Source organism: Daphnia magna, linkage group LG2, assembly GCF_020631705.1.
Source record: "Daphnia magna isolate NIES linkage group LG2, ASM2063170v1.1, whole genome shotgun sequence".
Classification (NCBI taxonomy): Eukaryota; Metazoa; Arthropoda; class Branchiopoda; order Diplostraca; family Daphniidae; genus Daphnia; species Daphnia magna.
The window spans coordinates 527603-553803 of NC_059183.1; the positions used below are offsets into that span (position 1 = coordinate 527603).

General features: G+C 40.7%; 12 protein-coding genes across 22 annotated transcripts in view; all 12 read right to left on the reverse strand.

The window, feature by feature from the left end:
- Nucleotides 1-14558, reverse strand: part of LOC116915525 (larval cuticle protein LCP-22) — a 33430-nt gene extending 18872 nt beyond the window's left edge. Inside the window, exons 1-3 of one of the 2 annotated variants that reach the window (XM_032920685.2) lie at nt 14398-14558; nt 14203-14318; nt 13758-14143 (exon numbers count right to left, since the gene is read on the reverse strand). In XM_032920685.2, coding sequence (XP_032776576.1) covers nt 13888-14143; nt 14203-14318; nt 14398-14406 — 381 coding nt within the window. In that variant the 5' untranslated portion in view covers nt 14407-14558 and the 3' untranslated portion in view covers nt 13758-13887. Of the gene's footprint in view, nt 1-13757; nt 14144-14202; nt 14319-14397 lie in introns of those variants that run through there. The other variant, XM_045169003.1, reaches the window with a different exon arrangement.
- LOC116915492 (larval cuticle protein LCP-22) lies at nt 133-7064 on the reverse strand. 5 transcript variants are annotated; one of them, XM_045168990.1, is made up of 3 exons: nt 6926-7000; nt 575-693; nt 133-515 (listed from the first exon to the last, which is right to left on the reverse strand). In XM_045168990.1, exons 1-3 carry the CDS (start codon nt 6932-6934, stop codon nt 260-262), a joined length of 384 nt encoding a protein of 127 aa, XP_045024925.1. In that variant the 5' UTR covers nt 6935-7000; the 3' UTR covers nt 133-259. The 5 variants fall into 5 exon arrangements, with proteins under 5 accessions (XP_045024925.1, XP_045024926.1, XP_045024927.1 ...); XM_045168991.1 differs by lacking the exon at nt 6926-7000 and adding an exon at nt 786-872; XM_045168992.1 differs by lacking the exons at nt 133-515; nt 575-693 and adding exons at nt 3133-3516; nt 3584-3702 and having other exon boundaries at nt 6926-6964.
- Nucleotides 1620-2365, reverse strand: LOC116915475 (larval cuticle protein 1). Its single transcript, XM_045169007.1, is given in 4 exon segments — nt 1620-1815; nt 1818-2014; nt 2091-2206; nt 2281-2365. Coding segments are annotated over 4 exon segments (378 nt in total). The 5' UTR covers nt 2290-2365; the 3' UTR covers nt 1620-1759.
- On the reverse strand, nt 4581-5360 carry LOC116915521 (larval cuticle protein LCP-22). Its single transcript, XM_032920681.2, has 3 exons — nt 5261-5360; nt 5071-5186; nt 4581-4975 (listed from the first exon to the last, which is right to left on the reverse strand). Exons 1-3 carry the CDS (start codon nt 5267-5269, stop codon nt 4720-4722), a joined length of 381 nt encoding a protein of 126 aa, XP_032776572.1. The 5' UTR covers nt 5270-5360; the 3' UTR covers nt 4581-4719.
- LOC123469741 (larval cuticle protein LCP-22-like) lies at nt 4581-8406 on the reverse strand. 2 transcript variants are annotated; one of them, XM_045168998.1, is made up of 4 exons: nt 8285-8406; nt 8095-8210; nt 7781-8018; nt 4581-4737 (listed from the first exon to the last, which is right to left on the reverse strand). In XM_045168998.1, exons 1-4 carry the CDS (start codon nt 8291-8293, stop codon nt 4720-4722), a joined length of 381 nt encoding a protein of 126 aa, XP_045024933.1. In that variant the 5' UTR covers nt 8294-8406; the 3' UTR covers nt 4581-4719. The 2 variants fall into 2 exon arrangements, with proteins under 2 accessions (XP_045024933.1, XP_045024932.1); XM_045168997.1 differs by lacking the exon at nt 4581-4737 and having other exon boundaries at nt 7621-8018.
- Nucleotides 9133-9955, reverse strand: LOC123469740 (larval cuticle protein LCP-22-like). Its single transcript, XM_045168996.1, has 3 exons — nt 9795-9955; nt 9605-9720; nt 9133-9518 (listed from the first exon to the last, which is right to left on the reverse strand). The coding sequence occupies exons 1-3, from the start codon at nt 9801-9803 to the stop codon at nt 9263-9265; spliced, it is 381 nt and encodes a 126-aa protein (XP_045024931.1). The 5' UTR covers nt 9804-9955; the 3' UTR covers nt 9133-9262.
- On the reverse strand, nt 10637-11437 carry LOC116915518 (larval cuticle protein LCP-22). The gene is made up of 3 exons (XM_032920678.2): nt 11281-11437; nt 11094-11212; nt 10637-11021 (listed from the first exon to the last, which is right to left on the reverse strand). Exons 1-3 carry the CDS (start codon nt 11287-11289, stop codon nt 10766-10768), a joined length of 384 nt encoding a protein of 127 aa, XP_032776569.2. The 5' UTR covers nt 11290-11437; the 3' UTR covers nt 10637-10765.
- On the reverse strand, nt 12092-17640 carry LOC116915528 (larval cuticle protein LCP-22). 3 transcript variants are annotated; one of them, XM_045168995.1, is made up of 3 exons: nt 17487-17566; nt 12558-12673; nt 12092-12486 (listed from the first exon to the last, which is right to left on the reverse strand). In XM_045168995.1, the coding sequence occupies exons 1-3, from the start codon at nt 17493-17495 to the stop codon at nt 12231-12233; spliced, it is 381 nt and encodes a 126-aa protein (XP_045024930.1). In that variant the 5' UTR covers nt 17496-17566; the 3' UTR covers nt 12092-12230. The 3 variants fall into 3 exon arrangements, with proteins under 3 accessions (XP_045024930.1, XP_032776580.1, XP_045024929.1); XM_032920689.2 differs by lacking the exon at nt 17487-17566 and adding an exon at nt 12748-12893; XM_045168994.1 differs by lacking the exons at nt 12092-12486; nt 12558-12673 and adding exons at nt 16835-17227; nt 17297-17412 and having other exon boundaries at nt 17487-17640.
- Nucleotides 15296-16082, reverse strand: LOC116915527 (larval cuticle protein LCP-22). Its single transcript, XM_032920688.2, has 3 exons — nt 15936-16082; nt 15744-15859; nt 15296-15670 (listed from the first exon to the last, which is right to left on the reverse strand). The coding sequence occupies exons 1-3, from the start codon at nt 15942-15944 to the stop codon at nt 15415-15417; spliced, it is 381 nt and encodes a 126-aa protein (XP_032776579.1). The 5' UTR covers nt 15945-16082; the 3' UTR covers nt 15296-15414.
- Nucleotides 17641-18449: 809 nt separating the features above from the next.
- LOC116915522 (endocuticle structural glycoprotein SgAbd-3) lies at nt 18450-19236 on the reverse strand. Its single transcript, XM_032920682.2, has 3 exons — nt 19090-19236; nt 18893-19008; nt 18450-18831 (listed from the first exon to the last, which is right to left on the reverse strand). The coding sequence occupies exons 1-3, from the start codon at nt 19096-19098 to the stop codon at nt 18576-18578; spliced, it is 381 nt and encodes a 126-aa protein (XP_032776573.1). The 5' UTR covers nt 19099-19236; the 3' UTR covers nt 18450-18575.
- An 816-nt stretch (nt 19237-20052) lies between these two features.
- Nucleotides 20053-22276, reverse strand: LOC116915515 (larval cuticle protein LCP-22). Of its 3 annotated transcripts, none has more exons than XM_032920675.2 (3): nt 22183-22192; nt 20497-20615; nt 20053-20427 (listed from the first exon to the last, which is right to left on the reverse strand). In XM_032920675.2, exons 1-3 carry the CDS (start codon nt 22189-22191, stop codon nt 20172-20174), a joined length of 384 nt encoding a protein of 127 aa, XP_032776566.1. In that variant the 5' UTR covers nt 22192; the 3' UTR covers nt 20053-20171. The 3 variants fall into 3 exon arrangements, with proteins under 3 accessions (XP_032776566.1, XP_032776565.1, XP_032776567.1); XM_032920674.2 differs by lacking the exon at nt 22183-22192 and adding an exon at nt 20683-20838; XM_032920676.2 differs by lacking the exons at nt 20053-20427; nt 20497-20615 and adding exons at nt 21516-21912; nt 22001-22116 and having other exon boundaries at nt 22183-22276.
- Nucleotides 22277-25003: 2727 nt separating this feature from the next.
- On the reverse strand, nt 25004-25838 carry LOC116915520 (larval cuticle protein LCP-22). Its single transcript, XM_032920680.2, has 3 exons — nt 25696-25838; nt 25481-25596; nt 25004-25418 (listed from the first exon to the last, which is right to left on the reverse strand). The coding sequence occupies exons 1-3, from the start codon at nt 25702-25704 to the stop codon at nt 25163-25165; spliced, it is 381 nt and encodes a 126-aa protein (XP_032776571.1). The 5' UTR covers nt 25705-25838; the 3' UTR covers nt 25004-25162.
- Nucleotides 25839-26201: the final 363 nt, after the last annotated feature.

Consider the following 26201-nt stretch of genomic DNA (forward strand, 5'->3'; position numbering starts at 1 on the left):
GGCTATTTGCCTTGACGAATCGCAGACGGCCCTCCACATGCCTTAACTTTAACTTTGGGAAGCTAGCCGCACATAAAACGATTAGCCACACACGAAAAATTTATCTTTCAGTGGTCGCAGAAAAAAATTAAATATGAAATATTTTTCTGTATTTCTTCATGAAAAAAAAAGGGAATAATTACAGTGGACTTTACAAAGCAAAACAGATTCAAAGTCTTGGTTGTGCGGTTACATGTTGATGGGTGATATATGGACATATTTACAGAAGACCGGCAGCTTTCAAGTCGGCCAACATCTTCACGACATGTTCGGGCATGGGGGGAGGAGTGGGCAAATGGTCACCAGTGGCCTGGAATCCGTTTTCATCAGCGACCCAGTTGACGGTGAGGACAACGCCATCCGGAGTAGTGAAAGAGTAAGATCCTTTGGAGACAGTTCCGATATCTTCGGGTTTAGGTCCAACTTGTTTCTGGTTGCCGCTCTCTGACACTTTTGTGCCATCGGCGCTTTCAAAACTGCCAAAAATTGGGATTCAAAATCTAGTCCACAAAATAGAACTTCACCATGAACTTACTCGAAAGAGTAGCTGCCATCAGCGTTCATTTCACTGTTGGATGAAATAATTTCAATGGGTTTCTTGTCACCTTGTGGTGCAGCCAAAGCTACGGCCAAGAAAGCGAGGGCGACGATCGACTGTTGTACAACAACGAGAAGAGATTAAACAAGATAAAAACGATGTAAATGGAATAAAGATTATGCGGTATTTTACTCTTATCAGCTCTTACCAATTTCATTTTTGTCAAGTATTGGGATTCTGTTGCTCTTCTCTGGACAGCTGAGAAAGAAGTGTGATGATCATTCCAACACTGGCCATCTTTTATATTCCTCCACGGCTTGAAATTCAAAGGCCTTCCCACTTTCTGAATGGGTGTATGAAATTGGTGATTCCACAAAGATTCCGCCTCAGACAGAAATGGAGAAAGAAAACGTCAGTGTTCCGAAATTCAGTATGCAACGGACAGTTGGTGGACCTTCACTGAAATAAAAGTTGGCGCGGAGCCATTAGACGCACCTCTGCGGTTAGCTCAGAGTGTCTGCAAAATGTCAGGAATTGAGATGGAAGCTTGTACGGAATCGAGTAAAAGTGAGGACAGATATTCCTTCCGTTCACAGGGAGTTTTACCGGTTAGGCGACATTCACTGTTCCTATCCACATCATTAGTTTATAATGGCACTGTCAACAAGCAAGCCTTTAAAGGAAATTTAAAAATATGATTTTTTTTATAAGATGGCAACAGATCTGATGGGGAGGGACCGTATTCCGGGAAAACTAACTAGCAACATCTCATCTGCTTTAATTGCACACTGAACGCTATTTTAATACGGAAAAGGTTTACCACAACTAGAAATGTACTTTGTTCTCATTTTCACCACCAAATCTATGCAAAACGTGGAAGTGGTATCATTAAGTTGAACGGGAAAATCTGTCGCGTTTAGAATCATATTCCGCGGAAGATGGGTTGTGGGTTTACTGCCGTCCATCAAGTGTGCAGTCTTGATTGTTTCATTTACAAGTAGCAACAATTTGTTGGCTGTTGTAATAACGAGAAGAGATACGGTTTTACGGAAATAGACGTTTGCTATGTATTCCACTTCCAGAAAAAGTAGGGAGCATTGCTATTGAAGTGGTACAAAGTGATCGGAACAATTTCATTTTGGTTTTGTTGTTTACAAGTGGATGGGTAATATATGTACAGGTTTACAGAACACCGGCAGCCTTCAAATCAGCCAACATCTTCACGACGTGCTCGGGCATGGGGGAGGAGTAGGCAAATGATCACCGGTGGCCTGGAATCCATTCTCATCAGCGACCCAGTTGACGGTGAGGACAACACCATCGGGAGTAGTGAAAGAGTAAGATCCTTTGGAGACGGTTCCAATGTCTTCGGGTTTAGGTCCGACTTGTTTCTGGTTGCCGCTCTCTGACACTTTTGTGCCATCGGCACTCTCGAAACTATGAAATGAAGATGAAATTCATTCTTAGTGTGTCAAGACGTTGTAAATTATCAGCAATTGAAGGATTAACTTACGCAAACGAGTAACTGCCATCGGCGTTCATTTCGCTGTTGGATGAAATAATTTCAATTGGTTTCTTGTCTCCTTGCGGTGCGGCAATGGCAACAGCCAAGAAAGCGAGAGCAATGATCTATTGCAACGCCAGAATTATTGAGATTGTTAAGTATGAACATGTAATAGAAAATTGCTGGAGCAAAGACTTACGAATTTCATTTTTGCAAGTTTTGGATTATCCTGTTGTTCTTCTGGAGAAGGCTGAGAGAGGATTGTGATGAAAGTTCTCGGCAGGTTCCTCTTTTATGTACCCCACACGGTCTGAAAGCTGAGGGTCATTCCCTTCTCGTAAGAGGAGGAATTAACTCTCTCAAGTCTCACCTCATGCCGATTCCCACTCAAAAAATTCGGACTATGGCATTTCATTGCTCTGCGATTCCTCATCAGAAAATTAGATACACGAATGCCTTCGAATGGGCGCCAAGTTTGGCGAAAGTTGAGTTGAAGCACGATAGCCAGCAACTAATGGTCATGTTTTGAAAAGTAAAATTTTTTTTCCTTTTCTTGCAAGATTTTATGTTCACCACTAGCATTGTTGTACCAAAACAATGATACTGATTCGATAGCTGTCACTTTGCAACGGCATTCAGTGACGCGTTGGATATGTTCCAATCTTTGGATGGTCCATTTAAATTGAACGAGACATCAATTTTATGAATACTTCTCAGGACGATGCTTTGTTCTATAATTTTTGGTGATACAGCTGTTCGATTTTCTATTCTTTTCAAGTTTTTGAACTTGAAAATAGTGCGTACTATTGTAGCTCATTTCGAAAAGGAGTTTTTCAAATAGATTTTCAATCAATCCTCTATATAAATGGTCCTTCATCTTCATTAATACTGCATAGCCATGCGTCATAGTATTTTCATCTAACGAGTGGCAGTGGCAGGTGGCAATTCAAATGCCCTAACGTAAACTTTATAAGTCTAGTCGCTCATATAGAATGAAATGACACCCACCAACCGTTTGTTTTTCAGTAATAGCAGGAAAACAATTAAATTGAAACAATTTCTCTGTATTTTGTTTTGATAAAAAAGGGGAAAAATTTTTGTGAATTTACAAAGTGGAGACGGATCCAAAATCTTGATTGTATATGGCTTCAAATTGATGTGTAAAATTCATGGACAGGTTTACAGAACACCAGCAGCCTTCAAGTCGGCCAACATCTTCACGACATGTTCGGGCATGGGGGGAGGAGTAGGCAAATGATCACCGGTGGCCTGGAATCCATTCTCATCTGCGACCCAGTTAACAGTAAGGACAACGCCGTCCGGGGTAGTGAAAGAGTAAGATCCTTTGGAGACGGTTCCAATGTCTTCGGGTTTAGGTCCCACTTGTTTCTGGTTGCCGCTTTCTGAAACTTTTGTCCCATCAGCACTCTCGTATCTGCAAATGAAATTGGATCCATTGTTGATTTAATAAACTAATCGATCGTAGAAAAGAACAAACTTACGCAAAAGAATAGCTTCCATCAGCATTTGCTTCGCTATTGGACGAAATAATTTCAATGGGTTTCTTGTCTCCTTGTGGTGCAGCAAAAGCCACAGCCAAGAAAGCGAGGGCGACAATCGACTGTCGTACAATGAAGGGATTAAGCAAAAGAAATTTAAAAGAATTTAATTTGTGATTTTACTCGTACCAATTTCATTTTTGACAAGTGTTGGGATTCTGTTGCTCTTCTGTGGACAGCTGAGAAAGAAGTGTGATGATCATTCCAACACCGGCCATCTTTTATATTCCTCCGCGGCCTGAAATTCAAGGGCTTTCCCACTTTCTGAATAGCTTGATGGATTCCCGTGGTCGCCTCAGATAGAAGTAGAGAAAGAAAACGTCAGTGTTCCGAAATTCAGTATGCAACGGACAGTTGGTGGACCTTCGCTGAAATAAAAGTTGGCGCGGAGCCATTAGACGCACCTCTGCGGTCAGTTTAGAACCCCCGTGAAATGTTCGCAATGTCGATGGAAGCTTGTAACGAGTCGAGTAAAAGTGAGGATCGAAATGCGTTCCGGTCGCAGTTAGTTTTCCTCATTAGGCGACACTCACTATTGCAATCCGAATCTTTATTTAACAAGGGTGCAGTAATGCAAGACTTTATCGTTTATGAGCATGAAATCTTTATAAGAATCGACAGATTTGACAAACAGGGAATTTATTTCTAAAATACTACTAATAGAACTGATATGCGTACTTCAATTGCGCTCTCAACACTTTTTTAATTTGAAAACCTTTTTTCAAAATTAGACGTGCATTGTTTCCTTCCCTTTCAAGTCTGCATAAATAGCGGAAGTGTTGGGTCCATTCCTTTGAAAGTGAAAACTGTTCACAAACAAACACATTCCAACGAAGATGGATTGTGGGTTTATTGCCACAAATCAAATGTGTAATCTTGATTGTTTCATTTACAAGTGGCTTCAATATGTTGGTTGTTGTAATAAAGAAAAGAGGATCGGTTTTACGGAACTAGATGTTTGTTTTGTATTTTACTCCCAGAATAAATTGGGAATATTGCCATTGAAATTGTACATAGTGATCGGAGCAATTCGATTTTGATTGAGTCGTAACGTGTAAATGAATAATATATGCACAGGTTTACAGGAGACCGGCAGCCTTCAAATCAGCCAACATCTTCACGACGTGCTCGGGCATGGGTGGAGGGGTAGGCAAATGATCACCAGTGGCCTGGAATCCATTCTCATCAGCAACCCAGTTGACGGTGAGGACAACACCATCGGGAGTAGTGAAAGAGTAAGATCCTTTCGAGACGGTTCCGATGTCTTCGGGTTTAGGTCCAACTTGTTTCTGGTTGCCACTTTCCTGCACCTTAGTGCCATCGGCACTCTCAAAACTGTATAAATATGGAGAGTTGATCTTTTCCAGTAAAAAAACAAACAAAAAACAAAAAACAAAAAAAGAGGCACAGCAATGAGCAGTTGAACTTACTCGAAAGAGTAGCTGCCATCGGCGTTCATTTCGCTGTTGGATGAAATAATTTCAATGGGTTTCTTGTCTCCTTGCGGCGCGGCAATGGCAACAGCCAAGAAAGCGAGAGCGATGATCTATTGGAATGCCAGAATAAATGTGATTGAAAAGTATGAACATGTAATAGAAATCTGTTGGAGGAAAGACTTACGAATTTCATTTTTGCAAGTTTTGGAATATCCTGTTGTTCTTCTGGAAAAGGCAGAGAGAGGATTGTGATGATAGTTCTCGCCAGGTTCCTCTTTTATGTACCCCACACGGTCTGAAAGCTGAGGGTCATTCCCTTCTCTTTAGAGGAGGAATGACCCCCTCTCAAGTCCCCCCTTCCCCCATGCCGATTTCCACTCAAAAAGTTCGAGTGATGGCATTTTATTGTTCTTCGATTACTAATCAGAAAGGAACACGAATGCCTTCGAACGAGTGCCGTTTCATGTGAAAGTTCCAAGCAGAGGCGCAACAGCCACCAACTGTCGAAACCATGAACATATTAGAAACAAAAAATGCACCTTCCTTATGGCGTAAAATGTTGTGTTCACAACTTGCTTTGCTATGCCAAGTGTGTGACAGTTATTCTGCTAGTTTGTAATGGCAACCGGGTGCATGTTTAGAATTTTTATAACTTGCTGAAGATGCAATCAGAATGCGAGAAATTGTTTTGACTAATACTTCCTAGGACGTTGCCTCTCTCAATAAACATCGATTATGCTGATGTATTGATAGGTAACGTTCACTTTAAAAACAGACATAAGTTAACTGTTCTTCTTGTATATATTTCACAGCAAAGCACGAAATATGAAATACCTACGCTAGAGTATATGAACTTATACTACGGAAGATTGGCTATTCCGCAAAATACAGCTATCGTATTCGATTTTCGTTTTTTTTTTCAAGTTTATCAACTAAAAACAGTGAGTACGTGTTGTGAAGGTCCTTTCAAGAAGGATTTTTTCAACTAGTTTTCAAACTTATTTTCTAAATGGTCAAACATCTTCATGAATCCAGTATAAAGAAAGGTAATAGTGCTTGGCTATCTGCCTTGACGAATCGCAGACGGCCCTCTGCACGCCTTAACTTTAACTTTGGGAAGCAAGCCGCAAATGAAACGATTAGCCACGAACGAATAATGTATCTTTCAGTAGTCCCAAAAAAACAATTAAATATGAAATATTTTTCTGTATTTTTTCATGACAAAAAAAAAAAGAATAATTACAGTGGAATTTACAAAGCGAAAACGGATTCAAAGTCTTGGTTGTGCGACTACACGTTGATGGGTGATATATATGGACATATTTACAGAAGACCAGCAGCTTTCAAGTCGGCCAACATCTTCACGACATGTTCGGGCATGGGGGGAGGAGTGGGCAAATGGTCACCAGTGGCCTGGAATCCGTTTTCATCAGCGACCCAGTTGACGGTTAGGACAACGCCATCCGGAGTAGTGAAAGAGTAAGATCCTTTGGCGACAGTTCCGATATCTTCGGGTTTAGCTCCAACTTGTTTCTGCTTGCCGCTTTCTGACACTTTTGTGCCATCGGCGCTTTCAAAACTGCCAAAAATTGAGATTCAAAATCTAGTCTACAAAATAGAACTTCACCATGAACTTACTCGAAAGAGTAGCTGCCATCAGCGTTCATTTCGCTGTTGGATGAAATAATTTCAATGGGTTTCTTGTCACCTTGTGGTGCTGCCAAAGCTGTGGCCAAGAAAGTGAGGGCGACGATCGACTGTTGTACAACAACGAGAAGAGATTAAACAAGATAAAAACGATGTAAATGGAATAAAGATTATGCGGTATTTTACTCTTATCGGCTCTTACCAATTTCATTTTTGACAAGTATTGGGATTCTGTTGCTCTTCTCTGGACAGCTGAGAAAGAAGTGTGATTATAATTCCAGTGCGAGCCATCTTTTATATTCCTCCACGGCTTGAAATTCAAAGGCCTTCCCACTTTCTGAATGGGTGTATGGAATCGGTGATTCCACAAAGAATCCGCCTCAGACAGAAATGGAGAAAGAAAACGTCAGTGTTCCGAAATTCAGTATGCAACGGACAGTTGGTGGACCTTCACTGAAATAAAAGTTGGCGCGGAGCCATTAGAAGCACCTCTGCGGTTAGTTCAGAGTGCCTGCAAAATGTCAGCAATTGAGATGGAATCTTGTACGGAGTCGAGTAAAAGTGAGGACAGAGATTCATTCCGTTCACAGGGAGTTTTAACGGTTAGGCGACATTCACTGTTTCTATCCACATCATTTGTTTATAATGAGACTGTCAACGAGGCAAGCCTTTAAAGGAAATTTAAAAATATGATTTTTTTTTTTCACCACCAAAAATGTATGCAAAACGTGGAAGTGGTATCATTAAGCTGAACAGGAAAATCTGTCGCGTTTAGAATCATATTCCGCGGAAGATGGGTTGTGGGTTTACTGCCGTCCATCAAGTATGCAGTCTTGATTGTTTCATTTACAATTAGCAACAATATGTTGGTTGTTGTAATAACGAGAAGAGATACGGTTTTACGGAAATAGACGTTTTTTATGTATTCTACTTCCAGAAAAAGTAGGGAGCATTGCCATTGAAGTGGTATACAAAGGGATCGGAGCAATTTCATTTTTGTTTTGTTGTTTACAAGTGGATGGGTAATATATGTACAGGTTTACAGAACACCGGCAGCCTTCAAATCAGCCAACATCTTCACGACGTGCTCGGGCATGGGGGGAGGGGTAGGCAAATGATCACCAGTGGCCTGGAATCCGTTCTCATCAGCGACCCAGTTGACAGTGAGGACAACACCATCCGGGGTAGTGAAAGAGTAGGATCCTTTGGAAACGGTTCCAATATCCTCGGGTTTAGGCCCGACTTGTTTCTGATTGCCGCTCTCCTGCACTTTCGTGCCATCCTCACTCTCGAAACTGGGACATGAAGATGAGATTCTTTCTTAGTGTAACAAGACGTCGTAAATTATCAGCAGGTGAAGGATTAACTTACGCAAAGGAATAGCTTCCATCGGCGTTCATTTCGCTGTTGGATGAAATAATCTCAATTGGTTTCTTGTCTCCTTGCGGTGCGGCAATGGCAACAGCCAAGAAAGCGAGAGCGATGATCTATTTGAGTGCCGGAATAAATGCAATTTAAAAGTATGAACGTGTAATAGAAAACTGTTGGAGGAAAGACTTACGAATTTCATTTTTGCAAGTTTTGGAATATCCTGTTGTTCTCCTGGAAAAGGCTGAGAGAGGATTGTGATGATAGTTCTCGGCAGGTTCCTCTTTTATGTGCCCCACACGGTCTGAAAGGTGAGAATCATTCCCTTCTCTTAAGAGGAGGAATTGTCTCCCAAGTCTTGCCCCGATCCGACTCCCACTCGGAAAACCTCGGACGATGGCATTTCATTGCTCTGCGATTCCTTATCAGAAATGTAGATAGACGAATGTCTTCGAATGGGTGCCAATTTTGGTGAAGGTTGAATAGAAGCACGATAGTCACTGACTATCCAAATCATGGTCATGTTTTAAACGAAATATTCAGTTTTCTCTTCTCGCAAGATTTTATGCTCATCACTTTCATTTTTATACCGAGACTACGATACTGATGCTCCTACTTTGACAGGCAACCGGAGACATGTTTGAAAATGTTCAACCTTAAGAAGATCTATTTGAAATGGACAACACATCATTTTTACGAATACTTCTTATGACGATGCTTCGTTCTCTAAGTTTTTGGTGATACAGCTGTTCGATTTTCGAATCGTTTAAAACATTTTTAAACTAAAAAATAGTACGTTACTATCGTAGCTCATTTCGAAAAGGAGTTTTTCAAATAAGTTTTTAATCTATATCCTCTATAAATGGTCTTACATCTTCAATAATACAGTATAGAAATGCGTCATAGTATTTTCATCCATTTGCTTTAACGAAGGGCAGGTGGCAATCCAAATGCTCTAACTTAAACTTTACAAGTCTAGTCGCTCCTGGAATGAAGTGACACCCACCAACCGTTTGTTTTTCAGTAATAGAAGGAAAACAATTAAATTGAAACAATTTCTCTGTATTTTGTTTTGATAAAAAAGGGGAGCAATTTGAGTGAATTTACAAAGTGGAAACGGATCCAAAATCTTGATTGTATGGCAATTGATGTGTGAAATTCATGGACAGATTTACAGAAGACCGGCAGCCTTCAAGTCGGCCAACATCTTCACGACATGTTCGGGCATGGGGGGAGGAGTAGGCAAATGATCACCGGTGGCCTGGAATCCGTTCTCATCAGCGACCCAGTTCACAGTAAGGACAACACCATCGGGAGTAGTGAAAGAGTAAGATCCCTTGGAGACGGTTCCGATGTCTTCGGGTTTAGGTCCGACTTGTTTCTGGTTGCCACTTTCCTGCACTTTCGTGCCATCCTCACTCTCGAAACTGTGACATGAAGATGATGATGAAGATGATTCGTTCTTACTGTGACAAGATGGCGTAAGTAATCAGCAGTTGAACGATTAACTTACGCAAACGAGTAACTGCCATCGGCGTTCATTTCGCTGTTGGATGAAATGATCTCAATTGGTTTCTTGTCTCCTTGCGGTGCGGCAATAGCAACAGCCAAGAAAGCGAGAGCGATGATCTATTTGAGTGCCAGAATGAATGCAATTTATAAGTATGAACGTGTAATAGAAAACTGTTGGAAGAAAGACTTACGAATTTCATTTTTGCAAGTTTTGGAATATCCTGTTGTTCTTCTGGAAAAAGCAGAGAGAGGATTGTGATGATAGTTCTCGGCAGGTTCTTCTTTTATGTACCCCACACGGTCTGACACCTGAGGGTCATTCCCTTCTCTTAGGAGGAGGAATTGACTCTCTCGAGTCTTCCCCCTATTCGACTCTCACTCGAAAACCTCGGACGATGGCATTTCATTGCTCAGAGATTCCTCATCAGAAATGTAGATACACGAATGCCTACGAAGGGGTGCCAATTTTGGTGAAAGTTGAGAACAACCACGATAGCCACCAACTGTCCAAATCATGGTCATGTTTTAAACGAAATATTTAGTTTTCTTTTCTTGCAAGATTTGATGCTCATCCCTTGCATTGTTATACCGAGACTACGATACTGATGCTGCTACTTTGCAAAGGCAACCGAGACACGTTTGAAAATGTTCAATCTTGGGAAGATCTGTTTGAAATGGACAACACATCATTTGTAAGAATACTTCTCAGGACGAAGCTTCGATCGGTATGCTTTTGGTAAAACAGCTCTTTGATGATCGACTCGTTTCAAGTTTTTGAACTCAAAAATAGTGTATACTATTGTATCTCATTTCGAAAAGGTGTTTTTCAAATAAGTTTTTGATCTATATCCTCTATAAAGGGTCTCACATCTTCATTAATACAGTATAGGAATGCGTAATAGTATTTTCATCTAACGAATGGCAGGCGGTAATCCAAATGCCCTTACTTAAACTTTGCAAGTCTAGTCGCTCATAGAATGAAGTGACACCCACCAACCGTTTGTTTTTCAGTAATAGAAGGAAAACAATTAAATTGAAACAATTTCTCTGTATTTTGTTTTGATAAAAAAGGGGAACAATTTGAGTGAATTTACAAAGTGGAAACGGATCCAAAATCTTGATTGTATGGCTTCAAATTGATGGGTGAAATTCATGGACAGATTTACAGAAGACCGGCAGCCTTCAAGTCGGCCAACATCTTCACGACATGCTCGGGCATGGGGGGAGGAGTAGGCAAATGATCACCGGTGGCCTGGAATCCGTTCTCATCAGCGACCCAGTTGACGGTGAGGACAACACCATCGGGAGTAGTGAAAGAGTAAGATCCTTTGGAGACGGTTCCAATATCCTCGGGTTTAGGTCCAACTTGTTTCTGATTTCCGCTCTCTGACACTTTGGTTCCATCAGCGCTCTCGAAACTGTACATAAATAAAGAAGTTGATCTTTTCCAGTAAACAAAAAGAGGAACAGCGATGAGTAGTTGAACTTACTCGAAAGAGTAGCTGCCATCGGCGTTCATTTCACTATTGGACGAAATAATTTCAATGGGTTTCTTGTCTCCTTGAGGTGCAGCAAAAGCCACAGCCAAGAAAGCGAGGGCGACAATCGACTGTCGTAGAATGAAGGGATTAAGTAAAAAGAAATTAAAAAGAATTAAATTTGGGATTTTACTCATACCAATTTCATTTTTGACAAGTGTTGGGATTCTGTTGCTCTTCTGTGGACAGCTGAGAAAGAAGTGTGATGATCATTCCAACACTGGCCATCTTTTATATTCCTCCGCGGCCTGAAATTCAAGGGCTTTCCCACTTTCTGAATAGCTTGATGGATTCCCGTTGTCGCCTCAGATAGAAGTGGAGAAAGAAAACGCTAGTGTTCCGAAATTCAGTATGCAACGGACAGTTGGTGGACCTTCGCTGAAATAAAAGTTGGCGCGGAGCCATTAGACGCACCTCTGCGGTCAGTTTAGAACCCCCGTGAAATGTTCGCAATGTCGATGGAAGCTTGTAACGAGTCGAGTAAAAGTAAGGATCGAAATGCGTTCCGGTCGCAGTTAGTTTTCCTCATTAGGCGACACTCACTATTGCAATCCGAATCTTTATTTAACAAGGGTGCAGTAATGCAAGACTTTATCGTTTATGAGCATGAAATCTTTATAAGAATCGACAGATTTGACAAACAGGGAATTTATTTCTAAAATACTACTAATAGAACTGATATGCGTACTTCAATTGCGCTCTCAACACTTTTTAAATTTGAAAACCTTTTTTCAAAATTAGACGTGCATTGTTTCCTTCCCTTTCAAGTCTGCATAAATAGCGGAAGTGTTGGGTCCATTCCTTTGAAAGTAAAAACTGTTCACAAACAAACATATTCCAACGAAGATGGATTGTGGGTTTATTGCCACAAATCAAATGTGTAATCTTGATTGTTTCATTTACAAGTGGCTTCAATATATTGGTTATTGTAATAAAGAAAAGAGGATCGGTTTTACGGAACTAGATGTTTGTTTTGTATTTTACTCCCAGAATAAATTGGGAATATTGCCATTGAAATTGTACAAAGTGATCGGAGCAATTCGATTTTGATTGAGTCGTAACGTGTAAATGAATAATATATGCACAGGTTTACAGGAGACCGGCAGCCTTCAAATCAGCCAACATCTTCACGACGTGCTCGGGCATGGGGGGAGGAGTAGGCAAATGATCACCGGTGGCCTGGAATCCGTTCTCATCAGCGACCCAGTTGACGGTGAGGACAACACCATCGGGAGTAGTGAAAGAGTAAGATCCCTTGGAGACGGTTCCAATGTCTTCGGGTTTAGGTCCAACTTGTTTCTGGTTGCCACTTTCTTGCACCTTAGTGCCATCGGCACTCTCGAAACTGTATAAATATGAAGAATTGATCTTTTCCACACAAAAAAAAGAGGAACAGCAATGAGCAGTTGGACTTACTCGAAAGAGTAGCTGCCATCGGCGTTCATTTCGCTGTTGGATGAAATAATTTCAATGGGTTTCTTGTCTCCTTGTGGTGCGGCAATGGCAACAGCCAAGAAAGCGAGAGCGATGATCTATTGGAACGCCAGAATAAATTTGATTGAAAAGTATGAACATGTAACAGAAATCTGTTGGAGGAAATACTTACGAATTTCATTTTTGCAAGATTTTGGTTATCTTGTTGTTCTTCTGAAGAAGGTTGAGAGGGGATTGTGATGACGGTTCTCGGCAGGTTCCTCTTTATGTACCCCACACGGTCTGAAAGCTGAGGGTCATTCCCTTCTCTTGTAGGAGGAGGAATTAACTCTCTCAAGTCTTTCCCGATGCTGATTCCTACTCAAAAACTTCGAACGATGGCATTTCATTGTTCTGTGATTACTAATCAGAAAGGTACACGAATGCCTTCAAATTAGTGCCATTTCAAGTGAAAGTTTTTAGCAGAAGCGCAACACCCACAAACTGTCGAAACCATGAACATTTTAGAAACGAAAAGGGCAGTTTCCTTTTGGTGCAAGATTTTGTGTTTACCACTATCCTTGCTATACCAAGATCATGGCAGTGATTTTGATGGTTTGCAATGGCAACCGGAGGCCCGATTGACATTTTTCTAACCCAGGAAGATCCATTTGGAAGGCAAGAAATTCTTTTGATAGATACTTTCTAGGACGACGCCTCTTTCGATAAAGTTCCATTATGATGACGTATCGATAGGTAATGTTCACTTTAAAATAGACATTAGGTTTGGTGCTCATGTTGTATACATTTTTTACAATTGAACACGAAATAGGAAATGCCTACAAAACGTGAAACAAGAGTATATGAACATATTCTACGAAGATGAACTATTTAGTAAAATACAATTATTCTATTTTCGATTGTTTTCAAGTTTAAAAACTAAAACAAAGCGAGTACGTGCTGTGTAGCTCCTTGCGAGAAGGAGTTTTTCAAGTCGTTTTCTAACCCATTTTCTAAATGGTCAAACATCCTCATGAATCCAGTATAGAGAAAGGTAATAGTATTCTTAGCTATCTGCCTTGACGAATCGCAGACGGCCTTGCGCACGCCTTAACTTTAACTTTGGGAACCTAGCCGCTCATGAAATGAATATTGCCACGCACGAATTATTTACCTTTCAATAGTCGCAGGAAAACAATGAAATGGGAAATATTTTTCTGTATTTTTTCATGACAAAAAAAGAGGAATAATTACAGTGGACTTTACAAAGTGAAAACGGATTCAAAGTCTTGGTTTATGTCTACACGTTGATGCGTGAAATACGGGCATATATTTACAGAAGACCGGCAGCTTTCAAATCGGCCAACATCTTCACGACATGCTCGGGCATCGGGGGAGGAGTGGGCAAATGGTCACCGGTGGCCTGGAATCCGTTCTCATCAGCGACCCAGTTGACGGTGAGGACAACACCATCGGGGGTAGTGAAAGAGTAAGATCCCTTGGAGACAGTTCCGATATCTTCGGGCTTGGGTCCAACTTTCTTCTGGTTGCCGCTCTCTGACACTTTTGTGCCATCGGCGCTCTCGAAACTGGAAGCGTTGGAGATTTTTAATCCAGTCTACAAAACGGAACTGCATCATGAACTTACTTGAAAGAGTAACTGCCATCAGCATTCATTTCGCTGTTGGATGAAATAATTTCAATGGGCTTCTTGTCTCCTTGCGGTGCAGCCAATGCCACGGCCAAGAAAGCGAGGACGATAATCTGTTAAGAATTACAAAGGTAAGAAGCTAAGAAATAGAAAAGGGAAAGGAAATCAAATAAAATGCAAGTATTTGCTTACGAATTTCATTCTGGTAAGTTTAGTTATGTTGTTCCTTGTCTGAAGACAGTTGAGGAGGATGTGTGATGATGGTCGGACATGCTGGCCAGCTTTTATATCCCTCCTTTCTTTCCATGTGTGCTCACTTTGGAAACTATTGACGTTGATGCCAATATTTTAACAGAGGCTTTCGCATCCTTTCTTTACGTTTGTGGGACGGTGCACGATTAGTGCGTATTTGAAACAACAAGAGATTCCATGGAAACAAACTGCCCACCAACGAAAGGTGTCTGGTATGAAGGCGTAACAAACCTTCACCCGTCTCTCATGAGTCTGGATGGGAAATTTTTATTGAACATGATAGCTTAACTTGAAAAAATATTCGTCTACCCATGCACTTATACATTGAGTTTGTAGAATGACAGCTGCTATTCTTTTTCTTATCCAATCCCATCAACTACGGGATTGAAATCAAGGCCCCCGGAATACTTCAACCGAGAAAGGATGGATCTGTGATAATCGAGTATATCAAGAATGAGATAAAAAAAAGTATCGTTTGATGCAGCTGATGAAGGTTAAAGCGAAAGAAGAGCAAAGTACATCAGTCAACCTTTCAGACTTTTTACCGAGTTACATCCTCTGCAACTTTGATGTGTGGTTTTGACTTACGGAAGACAAGTTTCCGGTCATATGGATATAAAAATATCCCTCATTACCGACTTATTGCAAAGGGAAATTTAGAGGAACATCCTTGCCTATATCTACCATTTTTAGTACACAAAGGACAAGAAATAGATTTTATTGGTACACTTTCTGAATTTTCGGGCAGGGACGCGTTTAATTTTGCACTATGGTTCGTGTCGTCTTCTCAGACGCAAAAGTTTCCTGGCTACTTGAGAGACAGTAAATAACGAAAGGATTTTTACGCAATTAAATTGGCTGTATTTTTCACAAGAAGAGTAGGAGGAACAACAACGCTAAACTTGTACAAAGCGAACGGTGCATGAATCACGTGTGTCTAGACGATACGGGAACAGTTTACAGAAGACCAGCAGCTTTCAAATCGGCCAACATCTTCACGACGTGCTCGGGCATGGGAGGAGGAGTAGGCAAATGATCACCGGTGGCCTGGAATCCGTTCTCATCAGCGACCCAGTTGACGGTGAGGACAACACCATCCGGGGTAGTGAAAGAGTACGATCCTTTAGAGACGGTTCCAATATCCTCGGGTTTAGGTCCGACTTGTTTCTGATTTCCACTTTCCTGGACTTTAGTGCCGTCCTCACTCTCGAAACTGTAAAATGAAAATGTTTGTTCCCAGTGTAACAAAACGTCATCAATCGCTAACAGTTGATGGTCTAACTTACGCAAACGAGTAACTGCCATCGGCGTTCATTTCACTGTTGGATGAGATGATTTCAATTGGTTTCTTGTCTCCTTGCGGTGCGGCAATGGCGACGGCCAAGAAAGCGAGAGCGATGATCTGAATAGGGCCATGCGAAGACAAGCGATTAAGATATTAGAATGGGAAAATGACTCGAATAGACATGACAACATACGAATTTCATTTTGTGGGATTTTCAGTTGTTCTGTTGCTCTTCTGAAAACAGTTGAGAGAGAAGTGTGTTGATAGTGCCATCATTAAGCGTCTTTTATATTCCTCGGGTAGTTTGAAAGTCGAAGGTCTTCTCACTTTCTGAACTGAGAAATTGGGATGGCGTTGGTTCCATACAACATTCCTCTAACCATCTCAAAGCGAAAGGAAGTGAAGGCAGCTTTTCCACGTTTCGCATTCCTTAAAAAGTCACAAGAAGATTCTTTTGAGTGGATAGTCCCATGCCAACGAAAGTGGTTGGCACGAAGCCACCGCAAACTATCGCCCATCACAAATTGGTTACTGAGAATCCACAACAACAAAAAATGTCCTTTCTGAAAAAGGTACCTTCTCTTTATGCATAGGAGAACATTTGATGAGCATTTAGCAAACTTCGTTATCTATGCCTGCGAGATAGAAGTTATTCCATTGTTTAATCGCTTTAACGGACGATGAAAATGTATATTCTGTTGATGGTGGATCCATTATACATGATTGATATGTCAGTGTATTTATGTCTGTTGTAATACTACCTAAATTATGCGTTATTTGGTGGCTGGTGTAAGTTGACTAGAAAATTTAGAAAAAAAACAACTTCCGTATTTCATCGTTATGCATTGCTATTAGAGTCAACCAATTCTGAATTGAAACGATACACCTGAATAAATACCTTATACCAGAGTATTATAATTTTCTGCTCATTAGCGCATCTTTTTTCAAACGCCATTTTTTAAGTATATGTCTACAGAATATCTTGAGGCTATTGTTTGTTGTTAAAACAGCAGCCCAAACGCAATTACTCTCTACTCATGGCCTTTGTCATTCGGAAAGGGAAAGTTTCCTTAACGCACCGGATGAAGATACTATTTTTTACAGAAGTAAATTTGTTTGTATTTCGTCATCACAAAAAAAGGGGGGAGGAGTACTGTGTCACTGAAATTATACAAAGCGAACGAATTCATTTCATCTAATTACATTTGAGCAAGAATGATGTGTCCAGTTTACAGAAGACCGGCAGCCTTTAAATCGGCCAACATCTTCACGACATGCTCGGGCATGGGGGGAGGAGTAGGCAAATGATCACCGGTGGCCTGGAATCCGTTCTCATCAGCGACCCAGTTGACAGTGAGAACAACACCATCGGGAGTAGTAAAAGAGTAAGATCCTTTGGAGACGGTTCCAATGTCTTCAGGTTTAGGTCCGACTTGTTTCTGGTTGCCGCTCTCTGACACTTTTGTGCCATCGGCACTCTCAAAACTTTTTTATTATATAGAAATTGATCCTTTTAAGTAAAAACAAAGTACAGCAATGAATTATTGAACTTACTTGAAAGCGTAGCTACCATCGGCGTTCATTTCGCTGTTGGATGAAATAATTTCGATGGGCTTCTTGTCTCCTTGTGGTGCAGCAATGGCAACAGCCAAGAAAGTGAGAGCGATGATCTATTTGAGTGCCAGAATGAATGCGATTTAAAAGTATGAACATGTAATAGAAAAGTGTTGGAGGAAAGACTTACAAATTTCATTTTTGCAAGTTTTGGAATATCCTGTTGTTCTTCTGGGGAAGACTGAGAGAGGATTGTGATGATAGTTCTCGACAGGTTCCTCTTTTATGTACCCAACACGGTCTGAAAGCTGAGGGTCGTTCCTTTCTCTTAGGAGGAAGAATTGACTCTCCCAAAGTCTCCCCGCGATAGCGATTTTCAATCAGAAACTTCAGACGATGACATAAGAAACCCATTTTGACCTACTTTTTTTTATAGACGATCCATGTTCTCTGGTTTATTATTTATTTCAATCAATTTATAGAGATACGGCACTGCCAACGAGTGACAATCCATGTTTCAGTAATTAAGACACCAGCACCCATTAAGAAACCTCACTTGAAAGCACAACCCTCCTCATAAACGAAATAATTCAGACTTTGATTTCAACTTGGAATTCGATGAAACCTACCACAAAAACAAAAATTTAACGCCAATTCAGAAAGTATGTGATTTGTTTTCGTAATAATTGTAGTTCAATAGGTGCATTTAAAATTATTAAGCGCAACCACTTTGAACTAAAAAAAACACAAAAACTATAAGTCTCACGTAAAAATGAATCCAATTTTCGTGATTCTCGTAAAATTCTGTATCTAACTTATATGTATTTATAGATAGGCTATTGCTAAGTTTTTTAAAAATAAATAAATTGGTCAGAAAAGTCGGGCTTATTTTGTCAGGCTTATTCTTTAAGTCCAACATTTTCATGAAAACAAAACGGACTTAAAATTTTTGTTTGAAATTCGATTAAACCTAACCAGTTATAACTTAATTTGAACGCTGAATGAAGGAATCCGAATAAAACATTAGTTTTTCCATTAATTATATATAGATTTTTAAATAAAACGGAAACAAAAAAACTCGAACAGCACTCCAAATGCCATAAATTATAGGTAACCTATGGTCCTTTTTCAACCAGCAGTAGGAGGAAAACAGTTTTAATTGAAACAATTTTTCTTTATTTCAAAATAAGGAGATAATTACAGTGGACTTTACAAAGTGGCAACGGATTCAAAAATTTGGTCGAGTAGCTACACGTCGATAAGTAGTACATGAGCAGATTTACAAAAGACCAGCAGCTTTCAAGTCGGCCAACATCTTCACGACATGTTCGGGCATGGGGGGAGGAGTAGGCAAATGATCACCAGTGGCCTGGAATCCGTTCTCATCGGCTGTCCAGTTGACAGTGATGACAACACCATCAGGAGAAGTGTAAGAGTAAGATCCTTTCGAGACAGTTCCGATGTCTTCATCCTTGGGTCCGACTTTCTTCTGGTTGCCGCTCTCCGACACTTTTGTGCCATCGGCGCTCTCGAAACTGCATAATATTGAGATTTTAATCCTGTCCAAAAAAATGTAATTGCAACTCACGAACTTACTTGAAAGAGTAGCTGCCATCAGCATTCATTTCACTGTTGGATGAAATAATTTCAATGGGCTTCTTATCACCTTGTGGGGCAGCCAATGCCACGGCCAAGAAAGCGAGAGCGACAATCTGCAAACCCAAGTGAGGTAAGAGTAATCAAATAAAGACAATTTAAATTTTGCTGATGGATAGTTTGGAATGGCAACTTACAAATTTCATTTTCTCAAGGAATTTTGATGTTGCGTTGTTGTTCAGAAAACAGTTGCGAGAGAAGTGCGCTGATGGTTGTGCTGCTGAGCATCTTTTATCCTCCTCGGCATGGTGTGGTAAACGTGAGGGTCTGCCCACTTTCTCAGCAAATGATATGGATCCCAACGCTTCCCCAGGGGGTTTCCAGTTCTCATCTCGAACACGGGAGAATAAGACGCTGTAGTTTGAAGGCGTACAGAAATATGTCGTGAGTGGGTGGTCCTTTCACGAAAAGGGTTTGGCATAGAGCCTATAGCCACATGTGGTCACCCACAGTCTTGTCTCATCCATGGAGGTAACAGCTTTTAAAATGGCATATTTTCATTCTAGCGTAGTTTCCAGCTCTCGTATACATCGATGTTGTCATTCCGTATTTAGTTATATCAAACTGAGCCAGTATAAGAAACCTATTAAAAATAAAAGCCGGAAATCGCAATTTGTCGTGGATGGCTTTCATCTCTACACATTTATCTGTGGTACTGGAACAGCCATTATTTGAGGGCTGAATCTACGGCAATTTTATCCGAGTCGTCTTTTTGTGCTCATTCATGATTTGCAGTGGCAAATTGAATCGAATGAATGGAGATGAAATATTCTGGTTTGACACAAGCCAACATGGATCTCTTCATGGATGATGGACTGATTCCGCTGTAACATTATATAGATTTCGTTTTTCATTACAATGTTTGTAGCAAATGACGTGTACCACAAAGAGGAATACACTCAACTGTCTTTCCCAACATGGTGGCATAGCATTTCAGCTCCGACAATTTAAAAAGAAAAAACTGTATGGATTTCCTTTTTTGTCGTGGGATAGGCAAAACAAAAAGCATTTAAATCTTTCTAAAATTTGTGGCGTGGAAGTTTCTTGTTTTCTTTCCTGTTTCCCATTCACTTTTGAATGTAACTAAAGAATACAATTGCTTTTTACGCAAGTAAATTTTTCTGTATTTTGTAATAAAAGGAGGGGGACATTTGAAATTGTACAAAGTGAGCGGAGCAATTTGTTTTGATCACATGTTTGTAGATAAAATGCCAATAGTTTACAGAAGGCCAGCTGCCTTCAAATCGGCCAGCATCTTCACGACGTGTTCGGGCATGGGGGGAGGAGTGGGCAAATGATCACCGGTGGCCTGGAATCCATTCTCATCAGCGACCCAGTTGACGGTGAGGACAACACCATCTGGGGTAGTGAAAGAGTAAGATCCTTTGGAGACGGTTCCAATGTCTTCGGGTTTAGGTCCGACTTGCTTTTGGCTACCGCTCTCCGACACCTTAGTACCATCCTCACTCTCGAATCTGTAAAATGCATTTAGAATCCGTTGTTGATAAAATCCACAAATGTCTGATAGAAAGTCCGAAACTTACGCAAAAGAATAACTGCCATCGGCGTTCATTTCGCTGTTAGATGAAATAATTTCAATGGGTTTCTTGTCTCCTTGAGGTGCAGCACAAGCCACGGCCAAGAAAGCGAGAGCGACGATCGACTGTCGTAGAACGAAGGGATTAAACAAAAGAAATGAAAAAGAATTAAATTTGGGATTTTAGTCTTACCAATTTCATTTTTGACAAGTGTTGGGATTCTGTTGCTCTTCTGAGGACAGCTGAGAAAGAAGTGTGATGATCATTCCAACACTAGCCATCTTTTATATTCCTCCACGGCCTGAAATTCAAGGGCCTTCCCACTTTCTGAATGGGTTGATGGATCCCCGTGATTCCCAACAAGAATCCGCCTCAGATGGAAGTGTAGAAAGAAACGCCGAGATTCAGTACTGTGGAGAGTTGGTAGCAGCCCTTCGATGAAATTAAAGTTGGCACGGAGCCATAGATGCACCTGTGCGGTTGATTCAGAGCCCCCGCAAAATGTCTACGTACGGAAGATAGAAGGTTCTATTATGAAGAGTAAAAGTAAGGTCAGAAGTTCCTTTCATTTTCCATACATATAGTTTTTTTTACAAATAGAAGATATTTACCATCGTTCCTTAATTTTGGTTAACTAGAGCATAGATGAAAAGAAATCCGTTAAGTCTTTTTTAAAAAGATGGACTCTTAACCACAATATGCAGATTTGACGTGCAAGGCCTTTATTTTTCGAACGGTGCTAATGGTGTTGATCTATTCTTTAATTGGACCCAATGCGCTTTAATATATTATATCGCAAATCATAAATAGACGTTATATTCGTCGTTCTTTCATTCATCACGAAATCGGTATAAAAAGTGGAAGTAATGCCATTAAATGGAAAGTGAAAGCTGGACGCTGGATGGGACATGAAAAGATGCCGTGCAAGATGGACTGTAGGTCCATTGACGCTAATCAAAGGTTATATACTTTCGATTTTATCCTTTGGAAGTGGCAATGGTGACTCACGCAATAATGAGAATTAGTTTTACGGAACTAAACGTTTGTTTTGTATTTTGGTCCCAGAAAAAGCTGGGACCGTTGCCATTGAAGTTGTACAAAGCGACCGGAGCAATTTGATTTGATTTCAGTGTGGTTACATGTTGGTAGGTAATATTTTCACGGGTTTACAGAAGACCGGCAGCCTTCAAGTCAGCCAACATCTTCACGACGTGTTCGGGCATGGGGGGAGGGGTTGGCAAATGGTCACCGGTGGCCTGGAATCCGTTCTCATCAGCGACCCAGTTGATGGTGAGGACAACACCGTCCGGAGAAGTGTAAGAGTAAGATCCACGGGAAACGGTTCCGATGTCCTCGGGTTTAGGTCCGACTTGTTTCTGGTTGCCACTTTCCTGCACTTTAGTGCCGTCCTCACTCTCGAAACTGCGAAAATATCAGTTGCGATTCACCGTCGGTGCTATATCAAACTAAATTGCGAGCAGAACGTTTGGCGAAAATCGAATTGACTTACGCAAACGAGTAGCTTCCATCGGCGTTCATTTCGCTGTTGGATGAAATAATTTCAATCGGCTTCTTATCGCCTTGAGGTGCAGCCAAAGCTACAGCCAAGAATGCGAGAGCGATGATCTAAAATCAAATTCGATTTAATTTTATCGCATTAGATGAAAATAAGGAGTTAACTGAAAAACTTACCAATTTCATTTTTGATTGAGTTGGAGAGTCTCTTTGTGCTTGAGAAGACAGTAGAAAAGTGTGTGATGGTATTCGCTCATTCTACCTGGCCTTTTTATAGGTGCCTTTCATCCAAAAGGAGATTGTACATGACCTTTGGTTGAAACCAACTCCCGACTAAGCCATCTTCTTTTTCTCCTTTTTTTGATTTTTCTTTCCCGGCTGGAGGCCGTAGATACCCCATCGCTAGGTGCCGTATGGAGATAAGTGAAAGTGCTGAAAACGGGTATTTTCGTATAGACGAATCAAGTGGTAGCGGCACCCAATAAAATCACTTTCGAAAGGGAAAGAATCATTTGCTGTCGTTAGAGTCTCTGCGCTACGGATGTCATTGTCATTTCTGTCACCCAACAGCCATTTGTATAACCGGTGGAATTGCAGTGTACGTGCATGTTTCGGTTAGTTGTAGACGAACTCTCAGTTTCCTGCACCATCGACAAGGTGACAGTTTTTCTTGCAATGTAAGAAAACCGGAAAACAATAACACAAGACGGAACTTTCTCTTTTCATTAGCTTTTAAAACGTCTCATCTCATCTTCTATTTGAATGCGTAAAAAAGACACAAATGAAATTCGTCTTTTCGTCTCTTTCTCACGTACAACGAGGCGAATGCGGAGCCGAACATTCTATAATGCTGAAGGCCATACTAGTCACCACTAATTGCTGAAGCATGAGAGATAGGCCATACACACTGTGGATGAAGCAGACGAGATGGGGAAAACGAGATGGGTTACCCGATTTCAAGGCTATCACACTCCCACATCATCTGGTGTGTGATTAGGTTTACTTCTCGTGATAAGCTGCTCATTCACCGTGAATTCCAGGCCACTTTGGAATGGGAGACGAATTGTATCTTGGTCTTCATGTCCTTTCGCTTCTTTCATACAGCCTTCACGGCGGAGCGCTTCAGCGGTAGCTTTTTGATGAATATAAAGAATAAAATAATCACGAAAATCGGTTTTTACTATGCACCCACGCTTGATAATGCGCCTTGCACATCATTTATTTAAGGTATCCTACATTTCAATAGAGAGTGTGAAAGGAAACGTGAAAAGACTGCTGCTGCGTTTACGTAGCATGAAGTGACAAAAATGTGTGAATTTGGAGACACACACAGAATTTGAATGCGAGATTTGTATGGCAAGAAAGTGTTGGACTTGTGTTCTCTTATGACCTGAATTTATGGATTTCTCTTCACTTTTTTTCCTCTTAGTTCTATGGAATTATATCTCAGCATAAAAAGACGAGCGGAAGTCTTGAAATTCATGCTGCTCATCTCTTAGAAATGCGTGACAAATCCAATGATTATACGAGCAATGCATATGGAAGGCGGTCGGGAAAGTCTATAAGGTGTTTCGCGCTAACAATGACCATCGATGTGGAATGAACTTGTTCATCGATGCCAGAGGCATGGGCTTGTATATGCAAACAGAAGCTTTTCCTCGTGAATAATTCATAGCTGCTGCTTGCACGTATACGTGTCTACACGATGAATAGCAAAGCTATATACAAAAGACACGCATAGCTTTGTCCAACTGAAATTGACATGTTGATCCGAGTTCCATCACAAAAATCGCCAGGTGGATAGCAGAAACAGACAGCGTGTTGCATGAAGAGGCGTTAAGTTGTTAAGTAAAGTCTGTCGCGTTTCATTCAACAAACTTCGTGACCATCAAAACTCTTTAGAGCGAATGAAAAGAAGCTCAATTGAGACACGAAATTAGATGGCCTAATACGCCAGAAGAAGCGGCATAGGGACATCTTGAAATCCCTTTCTCATGTGCCAACCTACTTTTTGAGAGTGAAGGGCAGAGTTCCACACCAACACGAGGATTCAACGAAAAGTGTACGAATGATAATAAAACACTATTACGAAGATGGTTTCAGCGAGAGCCTTCTCTTTCTTTTCTGAATTGCTTCTGGCGGCAGATAACTATCTCTTTCGCATTGCTTCCAGCTCCGCTGCGTATGTTTCTCGGAACTATTTCAGACACGAGTTTATCGTTAAAACAGAATAGTATTTATGTAGATTCTAAATATTCATAGCTACTTACGTCGTATCCACACAGCCTTGTTGACCAAACATCGCATGGTTACAACTGACCTTCTTTCGCTGATGGCAACACGGTGAATGTTGGTTAACGAGTGTTTCTTTTACCAAGGATGAAGACTATATATTTTTTTTTTTTGAACAACCTAACACTTTAGTGATTTCATGTTATACATGTGGTTTGACGAGTCATCACCAAACGACGCATCAACGAAGCGATCAGACAGCCCCGATTGTATTATAGCTTTCCATATCGGGATGTGAACCGTATAAAAAAATTGCAATTACGATTTTATGAGAGGACCCGGAAGTAACACTCCGATGCTTATAGTTGACACAAACACGGGGGAGGGCTGTAGTTTATTGCCTATATAGTCGGAACATTATACAGCACCTTGTATGGATATATCCTTGTCGAGGAACGTCTTACAACCTTTGGCATTTATTAATTGTTGCTTATTAAGAAGGATGTGAAACGAGAAATCGCAATGGTTCACATGCAGTATTCAAGGTTAGTTTGACGCGACATCGTGACCGTTCGAAGGAATCCTGCTTGAATATATCTAACTCGAAACATGTCTCCGTGTATATAGCACTAAAACAGAGGATTTAATTGATTTATTTAGTTTAAAATTTAAAATTCTTTTACGATTGATTTTGCTTCTGTCCTTAGTCCTTATCCATCAAAGCCGTTCACATACGCAAATTCCCCGAACCATAGAAAATGCAGTATTTGAATAACGTACAAAAATGTATTATGTAACTTGCTAACGGAAATCGTAATACAAGCCCATTTTTCAATTTTCAACCTTACAGACGTTCGTAAAGCATCATGGACGTTATGTACATATATAAAAGCGAAAGTCACAAAAATGCATATGATTAAGCCGTTTACAAAAGACCAGCAGCCTTCAAATCGGCCAACATCTTCACGACGTGCTCGGGCATGGGAGGAGGAGTGGGCAAATGATCACCAGTGGCCTGGAATCCGTTCTCATCAGCGACCCAATTGACAGTGAGGACGACACCATCGGGAGTAGTGAAAGAGTAAGATCCCTTGGAGACGGTTCCAATGTCTTCGGGTTTAGGTCCGACTTGTTTCTGATTGCCACTTTCCTGCACTTTAGTGCCATCAGCGCTCTCAAAACTGTGAAAATATTGAGAATTCAATTCTTTCTATTTGATAGTTATAATAATAGTTGAACTTACTCGAAAGAGTAGCTGCCATCAGCGTTCATTTCGCTGTTGGATGAAATAATTTCAATGGGCTTCTTGTCTCCTTGCGGTGCAGCCAAAGCCACGGCCAAGAAAGCGAGAGCGACGATCTGCGTGACATATATCCAACAAGGAGAAGGGAATTGAGATGTAAAAGTTGAAAAATCAAAATTGACTAAAGAAAAATGAAAGAAATCATTAAGACTTACGAATTTCATTTTAAAAAGTGAAGTTTGGGGTTACTCCGTTGCTGTTCGAAAGACAGTTGAGAGAGAAGTGTGAAGATGAATCCAACATTGGGCATCTTTTATATTTTACACTGTGGAATGAAAGTGATGTGGAAAGAGACTTTTCACAGCAAACATTCTCTTCTTTAGCTCGGGGCCGTTTGTGGTGGTGTATATGGAGATGAGCGAAAGGAGAAAACCAGTGGGCACCAGTAACAACAATTCCATCCAATAAAAAAAAATCCAAAAGAAAAGAAAAATCACATTTTTATTGTGGTAGGAAGAGAAGGTCTAACAACGAGAATTTTTGTAATTGCAAATACCACAACAGTCAGGGTCGTCTACTACTTTTACTCTTCTCTCATTGTCGTGCTCATTGGCGAGACCGTATATAGAGAGTACAAGGTAGTCTAATCTGTATAAATAAATTGTGCAACAAATTCCCATATCCCATACCGGAGTCTTTTAAAGTCTGAACCGTCAATCAT